This window comes from Ipomoea nil, unplaced genomic scaffold (assembly GCF_001879475.1).
Source record: "Ipomoea nil cultivar Tokyo-kokei standard unplaced genomic scaffold, Asagao_1.1 scaffold1421, whole genome shotgun sequence".
Lineage (NCBI taxonomy): Eukaryota > Viridiplantae > Streptophyta > Magnoliopsida > Solanales > Convolvulaceae > Ipomoea > Ipomoea nil.
This window is the reverse complement of record NW_017617849.1, coordinates 1,295,846-1,309,467: the sequence shown is the minus strand read 5'-3', so window position 1 is coordinate 1,309,467 and position 13,622 is coordinate 1,295,846. Positions and strand designations below refer to the sequence as shown.

The 13,622-nt window shown below is 34.4% G+C and overlaps 1 protein-coding gene across 1 annotated transcript; it reads right to left on the bottom strand.

The window, feature by feature from the left end:
• On the bottom strand, positions 1-7,285 carry LOC109188402 (protein disulfide isomerase-like 5-4). The gene is made up of 15 exons (XM_019339063.1): positions 7,069-7,285; positions 5,557-5,647; positions 5,238-5,332; positions 4,949-5,006; positions 4,336-4,517; positions 4,181-4,238; positions 3,933-3,973; positions 3,709-3,783; positions 3,037-3,093; positions 2,456-2,522; positions 1,751-1,897; positions 1,146-1,370; positions 606-755; positions 436-513; positions 1-274 (listed from the first exon to the last, which is right to left on the bottom strand). The coding sequence occupies exons 1-15, from the start codon at positions 7,107-7,109 to the stop codon at positions 197-199; spliced, it is 1,443 nt and encodes a 480-aa protein (XP_019194608.1). The 5' UTR covers positions 7,110-7,285; the 3' UTR covers positions 1-196.
• Between the last annotated feature and the right edge of the window lie 6,337 nt (positions 7,286-13,622).

Below are 13,622 nucleotides of genomic sequence, written 5' to 3'. Positions count from 1 at the left end.
TATAATCTATCAACTCCCCCCTCTACCTGAGGAAAAAACTCAAGAAAAACCCCTTCTGGGGATGGCTTTAATTTGCAAGTCCAACCATGTGGAGTACTACAAAATATTCTACAACTTTTATTGTAATTTGACAATGTAATATGTTGAAACTAGAGTGAGTTGTCTGTATAGTTATGAACTTTCAACTTTGAGAACATTAAAAATTCTTTCCTAGCTCAACTTTTCGCACCAGTCTCATAGTATTCTGCAGAATTGAATCCAATATACCAGCTACCTGCAAACAGCAGGAGAAACAAAAGAGGCATCAGCAATACAGGGTCAACTAAATCGGTCTTATTCCGTAGGGTACAGATACCAATGCATTATGTAAAAACAAATAAATAAAAAGGTGTGTGAATGGTGTGCAGCAGGGAGGGTGAAGAGAGAAAAACTAACCGTAAAAACACCCCCGATAATAGCGCAGACATTTGTAAGAAAGTGCGAGAAGGATTTTGCATTTTCGTTAATGATGACCTGATTGCAAAACAAAGACATCAACACCAATGGAAACCGAGAGAATGGTTGGTAATAATTCTAACATGTATGAGGTTGGAGTTTTGGAATACCTGCATTGCTGATGGCACAATATGAAACTTTGCGACAGGTAGGTCAAAATTGTGAACCAGACTACTATGAGCTGTGTACTCGTACTCCTCCACTAATTTATAGGATCTTGTCATGACCTCTGTTTTCACCACTTGAATGTAATGCTCAATCTGCAAGACAGTCGGGTTCAAGAAATAGCAAGGCTTCGAGCTCCAGGTTTAATTAAAAATGAAATAAAACGACGAAAGATGAAATGAAGTTAACATCAGTCACACCAAGCAAATAAAGAATTCCATTTCATTCCATTCCATTTCTTTTTATCATCCAATATTTTAGAATCACATAAGAGGTTTTACCGTATCCAACTATATACATGCTTTTCAGGTCAATGAACAATATAAAATTATAAATCATAAAATATTTTACATGTAAAATATTTTATGCAAGTTTTATTCAAAGTGAACTGGGCACAAAAATTCAGGGAAGAAACACTTATCAAATGTAGATACAAAATCTAAAACCAGCAATTAGGATATGCAACAGAAAAGTAGGAAGCTTACGGTAACATTTTCACTGGAATCCTTTGGATTAGTAATGTATGTTTTGCCACTCAGCTTGTCATAACCTTGACCAAGGTATGGTAGCAACCTCTTCAGATCACTCATTTCCCTAGGACTTATCATCTTACCAAATGAAAAACGAGAAATTACATGCGACATGTTCATCTGAGAAGCATCAAATGAATGAGCCCCTGAATGAGCTGAAATAACAAGACTACCGGGAACCTGCAGAAAATAAGACAGTGATTTTTATCTTTTTCAAAGCATACCTAAACATCCAAAGAGACAGAGATAATAGCCCCATATAACATCTACAAGACTACAATATCCTAAAAAGCAATGCTGACCAACACAAACTATGAGCTTCCAAAGTGTCTGTTTGTCCCTCTACATTTCAACTGCATTTATACTAATTTTTATTTGGGCAAAGAGGAGGGTGGTTGTGGTGGAGTTGGGTAAACTGTCATCCAAAGGGACTTGAAATCTGAGCCTTTGGATAAAATATAATTTCCAGACTCCAGTGTGTCACTTTTTGCCCCTTTAAAAGGTTAACTAAGATAAGAAATATACATTTGCATTTTCATGACCATTGATGAATAACACACCTTCTTAACACGTACAAAACCTTCAATTCTGCAGCCTCCAGTTGCTGGTGCGGGCCTCTTTGTACCATTTGTCAGTTTGTTAGACTTGCCATCAGAAGCAACCCTTTGAGACTCCCTTGAAATAGGTGCAACCAGTTCTTCCATTGTCTGCAATAAGAAAGTATCAGGCATGTCTCTCCTATAATAGGCAATATGCATATTGCATGAGAAACACTCCAAGGGTGCATCTGCTTCAAGTAATCACATTCTTAGGAATCTCACATTAACTAAGAATTTGGGGGGAATGAAATTCCAGGGAACATGACAAAAAATGAACTACAAAACTATTCGCAGAAATCTCACATAAACTCCAGAAATTATCTCAGATTCCAAGAAACCAAACAAGAGCATATAACATCTGCTTAGGTAACGTGAGATTTCTGAGCACATAACGCAAACCAAACACCCACTAAGGTTTCACAACATCTCCATCACTGCAGAAACACTTCAACAGTTCAATATGTAATGTGCCAAGCATTTGCAAGGGCAACATGCTGTCTTACATTTTAACTTCCACTCTCACTTTCTCTTCAATCCCCACACACCCCCACCCCGCCTTTAAAAAAAAAAAAAAAAAAAATAGAATAGAATACAATACAAACTATTAAGTATTGTTTCTTCCTTCCAAATGATCTTTGTCAAATCAGATTCAAACTTTGCTCTTACCTTTACCAGGCTCTCTGTATCTCGATCACCATAATATGACTCATGCTCATGGTGCCCATGATCCTCTCTGTATCAGAAGCACATAGAGAAAGAAAAAAGTAAACAGAGATGCATACAGCACAAATTGAAGACAAAATTGTTACGACTAAATGCATTTTCTACAAGTTAATTAATAAATTTAAAATCTTCTTTCAGTCTAGCAATTTAAGCATATTTAAGTTCACGCATCCCCCTTTTCACTGCCTAGAAAGTTCAAAGTGTTATCCTTTCTCTTCAATTTCATTGGAGATGGATTGCCCAAAAAAACTTCAGCTAAATCATCAGTTCTGCCAGTTTGGATCTACAATTCAGAAACAAATACATATTGCAAAAGAAGGCTTTGATACTTATGCTGAGAATGCCAGGATGAAATCCCCCTCTCCGGGATACATTTTTACCTGGTTGTATTTTTCAAATGCTCAATAACTCCTTATAATGACAAGTATATCAAATAACGAGGCAGTGTTCTAAATATTGCCATACACAACTATGCAAAATTTTTCAAAAGGGAGATTGCACATTAAATACATCCCTAAACTTACTTAAGGTCGCTCCCTTTCCTGAAGATGCGAATAGATGGATAACCCTGTATGTGATTCCTGAATATTTATTAATGGTTATTGTAAGCAAGAGGATGTAGATAAATGAATAAGCAAGCACTAACAAAGTTACAAAGTTCGCAAAAAAATGGAAGTCTAAAGACTAAGCCAGTTAGCACAAAAACCAACAAAGTCTTAGCAGCAGCTATATCATTAGAGAACAGAATACATTATTAGATTATGAAAATGTAAAGAAATATAATACTGTTCTTAAGCTAGCTTCAAAAATTTAAGAATTTCTCATAAAAAGTAGCTTGAAAACATAAAATTAAGAGATGAGTCCATTCAGCAAGACAATAAATCTTGAAAAACTGCAAAACTATGCACCACTGCCTAATAGTAAGTTAAGGTAAAAAAAAAATATATAAAATCATACCAAGAATAAAAAAACTAACAAAAAATGCATCCAACTTTGAGAAAGAAGGATGCCAAAAAGAATATTTTTCTGATGTCATGAATGATAATGGAAACAAAAGATTTTTGTATTGGATAAATATTTGACTATTTGAGAATCTATAACCAAAATTAAGACTAATATATGAAAGCAGAGCTGCAAGAACAGATTCCTTGAAAGAAACAAACAAACAAAGAAAAAACAGTTCAATTCAGAAGTACCTTTTACATAAATCAACTTCTTCAGTGCAATCAACCTTTCCCAAAAGGATTCGTCCATCCATCTCTGGATCATACCTAAGAGGCCAAAAATGAAGTTTCATATGAGAATTTGAAGGGCATAGTAGCATGAAAATGCTAGAACTCCATTTCAGAAGTGAAATGCAGTCCAGCAGGCAAAAGTTATTTTCGACATTGTTATAAAAGGATAAAAGAAACTACTAGACCTTTCTTTTATGATTTTGGCTGCTTTTTCCCATGAAGGTTTCTGATATTTCAAGATACCAGCCACCAAAAAAAAAAAAAAAAAAAACACACAAACAAAGTTGTTAGTCAGCCCTCAATTGCATACCCTTAGATTAAGAATTCTAAAATAAAGCCTCCACAACATCAAGGCATGTAGTTTAACCTATGCCATATATATTGCAAAAATGGGAATTTAATCAACATGAGCAATAAGTGAATAAAAAAGTACCAAACGGTTGCTCCAATAGCACCACGGAGCATAGAAATTTACAACTAGAATTGGGTATCTGAAAAAGAGACATGACTAGAATCAGCTGATGATGTAACATCAAAAGTATCAAGGCAGTGAAACAGAAGGTTCATGGTTCAAATGGATCAACTCACTCATGAACTACTCTATCAAAAGTACGGCCATTTAGTGAAAAGGCACCTTCACCATACTCTTCATCTACTTCCTCATCATGCTTAACAGCAACAATTGCTCCAGATTGAAATTCAGAACCAGTATGTCTCAAATTTGAATCTATGGAATACTTACGCACTGTTTTTGTAATATTCAACCTATTCTGAGGTGAGGAGAGGGCACAGTCAGACTCATAATTCATAATTATAGCAAAAGGGTATCCCCATAAAATAAAAACTATCAGAAAACAGAGCAAGATAATTTTAACTTTTTGAAGCCAATTACACAATGTATTTTATTGGACAATCATTTCATGGCCAATTATGTTTTCATTAAATTTCCAAAACATACATCCACACTGAGGAGGTTCACAATTCATAGCCAATTATGTTGAGTTCATTGAATATCCAAAACATGCATCCATCCCAAGGATGTTCACAAGCAATGTAGAGCTAAAGTTTAGAGTGAAATTTTAATGAGCAGCTAGTTGACTGACCAGCTTTTACTAGAATCATCTTTTGATGAAAAAAAAAAAAAAAAAAAAAAAGACAGAGAGTCAGGGAGAAAGTCCATGTATCTGATTCTGAGACTTACTGTTCCCAAGACATCAATCACATCCACAGATGCAAATTCACAAGACAGTGCTGGAAAACTGCAGCATAATTCAACAAAATGTGAGACTAATATAATTGTTCAGCAAATCTAGGGAACATAGATTGAATTCCCCCAGTTCAATGAAGAAGAGTTTCGTGCTGGACAAAGATACCAATCTTTTCAACGAATCACCTTTTCCTATAAGTAATGGTTAAGAGAGAGAGAAGAAACAAACAAAGAAAGAAAAATGTACAAGCATTCTTTGAACAACAAAGAAACTCCAATATACCTAAGATTAAAATCAATTCGCAAGAAATCTCCATCAGAACTCTTGTCAACGACAATTGAAGTTGTGGTGCTCACTGTCAAGTAATTATTTAATTCCTGTAACGATGAAGACATGAGTGCATTTGGATTTCTTTTTCTTTTCATGCAATAGGTATGTACTATAACAATAAAACATGATATTGCTAGAGTGAGGCCAGAGCATATCCATTTGAAACTTAATGAATATTGCACTAAAACAGTCATAAATAACTATCAACTTCTACCACATCTATGTAAAAGAAAGAAAGGTTCAAGCACTAAATAAAAGGTTAGACTCTTACCATTCCAAACAAAAACACCATGCAAAGTGCTGCTATAATGGACAACCCAGCACCAGATAATGATGCCTCAGTCAGATCTCTGGGAATCTTCCTATAACGGAATAAGTTAATAAGTTAGACTCCTATTCACAGTCTATAATTTTCTGTGCCAAGAGATAAAACATACCCATGTGAGGATGCAATATTGGACACAAACAACTTTTTTTATGCATGTAAGTAATGGAACAAGTAAGCAAACAAACAAAGAAGACTTTAACTAACTATAAACTCATTAGTGGCCTCATGCTAGTCTCATTCTTCATCTTGTTTCAGCATTGAACAGCAGGGTTCACGCTTGAGTAAAAGAAACAGTGATGGATTGATGGAACCGTAGCTGTTGGTACACGACCTTCTTTTGATAGGAAGAAGATGCCTCCCAAATCAGACTCCATCTCAAATTATTTTACTAGTTACTCTGTATGTTTCTGTCTAATAAAGTTATCCAATTTAAAGTAATTTGTTTCAAAGCAAGAACCATTAGTTTAGGCCATGGAATAATTAAAGATAGGAATTTATGTTCTAGGGGTTTTAACAGCTGCGCCTTCAGAGGCCATTCCTTCTGCCATATAAAATTCCCAAGTTTCTGCAAGAAGAAATGCACAGAACCAACTCCAGCACATTAATGTCGTCATGCACTGTCGTGACCCAGTATATAACCCCAGACCTTTTCTTTCTTCTTCACAGCTGCAAATGCCCATTCCTCTCTCACTAATAAGGTTAAGAGGCTTTGCAAACTTATGAAGATATTTCGGAAAAACTCTGATTATTTAAAAGATCAATACCTGCTCTATAAAAACTTATTATTTAAAAGATTAATATCGGCTCTATTGTAGGGGAAATATCAGTAAATGCCAAAGGCTGGACTTGGAGACTGAAAGAATGTGCATTTACTCAAATTCCTCTGTGGTCAATTTATTTTTTTTTTCTCACAAATAGTCATCATACTTCCTCCAATAGTATATTATATTCCCCTTCTGTTATTCAATTATTCAAGTATAGAGACAGGTGATTCAAACATAAGACTAAACAATTTTATTTTTTTTGAAATTACTAAACAATTTTTTACCCCCTTCTTACCAATCAAAACAGAAACAAACAAAAAGCTATCTTAACATACCCATCGCTAGATCAGTACTATTTCTAATTGGATTTTATATCGCATAACAAACGTGAATTGAAAGAAGAATCATGCTTCGCCATGCTAACATTCGAGAAACGAATTTAACAGCTTCGGCCAGTCCTTAGTCCATGGAAGTCGTGAAAAATCAAATGCAAAGTCAAACGGAAGCAACACAAAACTCGCAAACTCGGCTATGAGCTATGAAACAAAAACACCATAGATACATAGGAAAATCAAATGGGAATTCCACAACCATGTACCAAGAACCAAATGCCGAACAAAACAACTCGACGAACTAATTAACCAAAAAAAAAAACAGTCGCATTAAAAATCGAGGGTTGCGAATGTTTAACCTGTAGAAATCAACGGATTTGAGTTTACTGGTAGAAAACATGGCTCCAAAGGATGATAGAAACGGAAAACAATCGAAAATTTGAGCTAGTTTTATTGCCTCAAAATGCGGGATTCCTTCGATTTTGTGCCTCTCCCGCCGCGTATCTCGGTGTCCGTGTCAGAGACACAGTGATGCGAGGCGACGGATGCAGGGAAAGAATGGTGCACTATTTTTAGAATGAATAACCAGATCTTGAATTTGTGGGCCCAATTTATGGTACAACATTTATTTCTACTGCAGTCAACAAAGGAAAATGGTACGGTATTATGGACCATGGTTTACGTTATTTTTTTTTTTTTGGAAAACAGACCATGGTTTACGTTAAGAGTTGGTATCATAAATCAGGTATTATTAATATTGAAATTATAAAGCTCTAGAATATAAATTGTGTTCCTAAATCAAAAGGCATAATAACGGTAAAAGGAAATTTGTAAATATAATACGGGATCATTAAATTTTAATATGTCATCAAATGTTAATCTGTTAATATTGTGTAAGTGTGTGACTGTAATATTTAAAAAGAACTTGTGAATGCAAAACAAGGTAATCAATTACATATATATTAAGTTGTTAACATTGTGTGTTTATAGTATAAATACAAATGGTGAGTTTTTAAAATGTAATTGTGAATATTTAGTATGTAAATTGTGACATTTGGATCGGGGTCCACCTTGGCCCACAGCATAATTTGCGTTACGTTATCATTTTGTTTAATATGGATAAATATTTATTTATATCTTAAAATGAACTTTTAATCTCTATCTGTATTCTCTATGTCTATATCTCTATCTTTATATATATTAAAACAAAATGATGGTCAAAATTTTTTTCTCTCCAAAATGTGAAAGCATTTATTATATATATATCTATCTATCTAATTTATTTATTATCTAAATACCATAACCATAACTTAATTTAATATGGAATAAGGGTCAAATAGGTCATCCAACTACACACCAAATTGTAATTAGGCCACTGAACTCAAAAAACCTACAATTAGGTCCCTGAACTACACAAATTCATTCAATTTAACCTAAAATGACTTGTTTACTTGTTAATGTGATGACGTGTCGATTTTTTTTATTTAAAATTAATTTTTAAAATTTTATTTTAATAATTATAAATAAAATAATTATTTTAAACTAAAAAAAAAAAAAAAACAGCCCGCCGGAGACGAAGGGAACCCTTCGTCTCCGGGCAGCCAGCCAGGGAGTCGAAGGGTCCCCTTCGTCTCCGGCCGCCATGGAGACGAAGGGTTCCGTCTCCATGGCTAGCCGGAGACGAAGTCTCCTTTGTCTCCAACCGGCCATGGAGACGATCCCCTTCGTCTCCATGGCGGCCGGAGACGAAGGGGACCCTTCGTCTCCCTGGCTGGCTGCCCGGAGACGAAGGGTTTCGTCTCCGGCGAACTTTTTTTTTTTTTTAAATTAAAATAATTATTTTATTTATAATTATTAAAATAAAATTTTAAAAATTAATTTTAAATAAAACCGACACGTCATCACATTAACAAGTAAACAAGTCATTTTAGGTTAAATTGAATGAATTTGTGTAGTTTAGGGACCTAATTGTAGATTTTTTAAGTTCAGTGGCCTAATTGCATTTTGGTGTGTAGTTGGATGGTCTATTTGACCCTTATTCCATTTAATATCTATAAAAAAAATATGTATAAATACATCTACTCACACAATTAATGCACTCAAAATGCATTCACACTTTGGAGAGAAAATATATATAGAGATTAGCATCCATAGCGATGCCCTAATAATATATATATGTACGTTAAATATATTACAACAGTAATATATATATATATATATATATATATATATATATATATATATATAAACCTACTTATGATTCTAAACGCTTACTCCTAATATATAAGCATATATGTACACACGGATTTCCCAATATATATACTAATCAACATCCTCTTAATCTCTTCATCGACTTATGTTTTTATTCTTCGTTTGTTCCTCGTGCGCACAAAGAGAGAGAGAGAGAGCCGATGGTGAGTCCGACGGTGCTGTTACATATGTGTTGATGTTGAAGGATGCAAATAAATCATAATTTATACCAACTACGAGCCGCAACAACATCTTTTTACATTAGAAAGGACCATCTTATTTTTTAATATATGTACTTAAATACTAAATATAAATAAATAAATAAATAATGAATATAAACATCAGTATATTATATTGTTTTTATTTTATTATTAAGTATGTTAATATTTACAATTTATTACATATGTTAATATTTAAGTAACATTGGTGAGTGTTTTTTTTAGTTAAATTGATTGATTTGATTTTTTGCATTGTGATGGTTTAATTTCAATATGTTAGAGATATAAATGTCCAAACCTTCTAATGTAAATAAAATAACTCTTCAATTAGTTTACAATAATTAAACAAATACAGTTTACAAATAAAGTGTATACGTTTATCCCAATGTGAAGTCATTGAAAACATCAGTATATTATTTTTATTTTATTATTAAGTATGTTGTTATTTATAATTTATTATATATGTTAATATTTAAGTAACATTAGTTAACATAAGTCATATTCGTGCATCGCACAGGTACAATACTAATAAATGAATATATTCTAAACTCATAGGACCCTGCCTCTTAATCTCTTAGAGACAAATCGCAAGTTTATCCATCGGTCATATCCAAATTTTCTTTTAAGTCAGGCACCGAACCAATCACTACTCCGCTGGCAAATTAATGAAATTCTCCCCTCCCCTTGTCGCGGCGTACTTCCTTAGAGCATCCACTATAGTAGTGTCTTTTTTGGAGCTTTTTCAGAATGCATTCTTCCCAAACAAGGAGCAAAGCTAATGTGGGGTGGGAGAATGAGAAAACCAAGAAAAAAAAATAAAAGAAATACTACTTGCTGTGGCACACAGCAAGTCCACAGTCGGGCGGGCCGAACGGTGCGCCTGACATACTTTTTTTTTTTTTAATTATTTTTTCATTTTAAAAAGTCGGTTTTGGTTTTTTGTTATTTTTTTTCCTATTCCCTCTCACATTTTCTTTCCTAATCACTCTTACATTCTTCTCTCTAATATCTCCACTAATAAGGATGCTCTTAAGTAACCATCCAAATGGCAGTAGGATCCATTGATGAAGAGCTTTAGTTAATTAATATATCATTAATAAAGTAGTACCCAACACACCCACCCTACTAGCTACTACTGCTATTTTCACTTGATAACTTCTCAGCAGTACCGTACCAAACACACCAAACCTAGTGCTTGCTGCCATATCTTCTCATCGCTTCAAGCCGATCCAACGGAACTTATAATCTAATTGTGTGAGGACATCTGCTCGATCGTTGGATGTATTGTAAACTTGATTAATGGGGAGATGAGATACTGTAATTGTGAATGCATAATTTCACATATGGGACCTTGATCCGGCCCGGATGGATCGAAGTGGATTCTCTCATTATGAAAAGAAATTAGAAATGCATGTATGGGTCATGGGTGTATATATACCACCCACCTTGAGCGCATGTAATGTTTAGGAGTTGAGGCAACACTTTGGAAAATTGACATGAAAATGGAATTTAAAAAGGTAATTTTGTTGAAAAAAAAAACAAGAAGAATAAGGATCAAATAGGTCATTGAACTACACACCAAAATGTAATTAGGTCATTAAATTCAAAAATATGTCATTGGGTCCCTAAATTAACCAATTCCATGCAATTAGTCCAATTTGAAGGATTTTCAGGTTTCTAATAGGTCACCCCAAATTTAAAAAAAAAATTAAAAATAATTATTTAAACTAATTATTTAAAATTATATATAAAAAAAAAAAACTTTCTTCGTCTCCGGCATCGACTTTTAAAAATAATAATAATTATTATTCTTAAAAAATATTTTAAATTTGGGAAGACTTGTTAAAAACCTAGAAAACTTGTAAATTGGACTAATTGCATGAAATTGATTAGTTTAGTGACTTAGTTGCATGTTTTTTGAGTTCAATGGTCTAATTGCATTTTGGTGTGTAGTTCGATTGCCTATTTTGAGACATGTTTTTAGTATTTTCAACTTGAATTAGGTCATAATTAATTTGAAATCTCCTAATTGATATAATTAATTTGATCAAAGTTGTATATAGACTAATTTCTCTACCGAGCATATATGACTATTGAAATTGACCAAGTTTTTAGTTCGAGATTTGTCTTAGGAAAGTTAAATGGCCCATTTGGTAATTGGCGGATTCACCATTTTAGCATTTTGACAGTCAAAACATCAAAATAAATGTTTGGTAATATGACAGTTTGATCCAAAACGCAAATTTGCAAATGCTACAATTTGCAACGTTTGCTTATGGCGTTTTGGAGAAAGAAAATTCTTTCCCAAAAAACACCCCTGATTATTATTTATTATTTTTTAAGGTATACTATGAACTTAGCCTTTAAGACTCTCTAATGAGAAGTCATTTCAGCTTCTCAATGTTGCACAATCCGCTTGGATGGGCATAAAATGGTTAACCAAAATGGAGCCTTGAGGCTCCTTTTATAGGGGCCCCAAGGGTCCATTCTCACTTTTTCCACATCACTTTTTCCACTGATGTGGAAAAAGTGGGAATACAAAAGGGGAGTAGCGTCCTTACATATATACACACACACACACACATATATATATATATATATATATATATATATATTTGTTTATTTATTTATTATTTTTTTTGTTAATTTTTATGGTCATGGGGTAGCCGGACGGTAGGCCAATATATTCATAAAACAAAATGAAAAATATGAGAGAAAGTTCATAGAGTAATCACAAAATAATGGAATTATGAACTCGGTTCAATGTGCCCCAGAGGTTATTTATACAAGATTTATGTGCATTAGAAAGGAAATAAATAATAAATTAAGAAATTAAGACTTATGAAAGCTTCCAAATAACCATGTTTATTTCCTAATATTTAAAAGGGATTCTCGCGAAGAATATGGAGAAAAGCTTTGGGAGATCTCTTTTAACCACCTCTGAGTGCAATACCTAGTCGAGCGTTCCAACCAACTGCCTTCGCTTGTTGTCTAGTTGGGCCTACCATACGGGTCATACACCTCAGCATGAGGCAAGCTACTGGATTCCTCCCATATTCGGGTAACATGGTCAGATTGCGAGTCTCAATCACCAAGGTATACTCCTGACTGGGTACCCTACTCGGTGTATCCATCACTAGTCCTTCACTTTCCCGAGATATAGTAGGGCGACGGCTTGGGAAATTATGTGGGGTGAGGAATCTAGTAGCCTGAGTGCTGACTGTAGGTTGGGGCATCCTTGTATCTGTCAATCTTGCAATGTAGCTAAGAAATATGTATGCAACCGATCAGGTCGTCTTCGTAGTCGTGATGCTCTTCTCACCCATCACGACTGGCTGAATTCTTGACTGGTTTTGCGAGGGTATGGTCATTAAATGAAGCATATTCAATACATTTCCTAATTTCTCGCCGATTGGAATTTTAAAAAGTTACACTAATGTAACAGTTGCGTCAGACGTCACTTCCGCCTGCCACGTGAGGGGGCTGGGAGAACCGAAAAATGTGATGGCTATACACAGTGTCGCGGTGCGCCTGTGTTGGTCGTGATCGGCTGGTAGCTACGTCGTTGGGAGGATTAGAGAAACGACATAATAGGGATTGGGGAATTAGGGCTGGATGGGCATGGGGAGACTACGTCTCTTAGTCTTTATTCATTTAAAAAAAAAATAGGTGGAGCTCGCCAACCTACGTGTTAGGCGGGGATGGGTTAAAAGCACGCTCTGATATGAACTTATAAAATCGAGTAAAAGGCAGGGCGGGACGGACTAGCCCAACAAGCTAAGCCCGTTTTGATGATATGGGACGTGAATAGGGGAAGCAACCTCCTCCCTCCATCGATATTGATTAAGGAGGTGGCTTCTTCCTTTGTCGACGTAAATCGGGGATCGGAAGCAACCTCATCTTCCATCGATATTGACTGAGGAGGTGGCCTATCCCTTTATTGACGTTGATGGAAGATGCAGACTTCTCTGTCAACGTAGATGTAGCCTGTACTCCTGTAGGAGGTGTAAAGTTTTATTTTTATATTTTTTAAATTGGGACAATAAAGCTTTGATTTTTTTTAATTAAAATTAGAATTCTAAAATATTATAAAATAATGTGTTATAATTAAAAAATATTTTTAACATGCCACATAATGTAAATGTCAGCGTCAATTTTTTAAATCTATCACATTATATATCGACTCGGCAATTTAACATGTTTTACCTAGAAGAAACCTACCAATAATGATGATCACACATTTTTAATATTAAATAATTTAATTACATAAATTTTGTATTCCATGATTTAATTATACAAAAATTTGATAGGTCACTTTTTTTCCAAAATTCAATGATCTATTTAACCTTTTTGTTTTGGAGCCAAAATGGTGGTATGGTGGAAGGCAAGAAGGGTAGAGTTTGGGATCATGTGACATACGCGTGCGATGCCTCTCATTCCTTCCG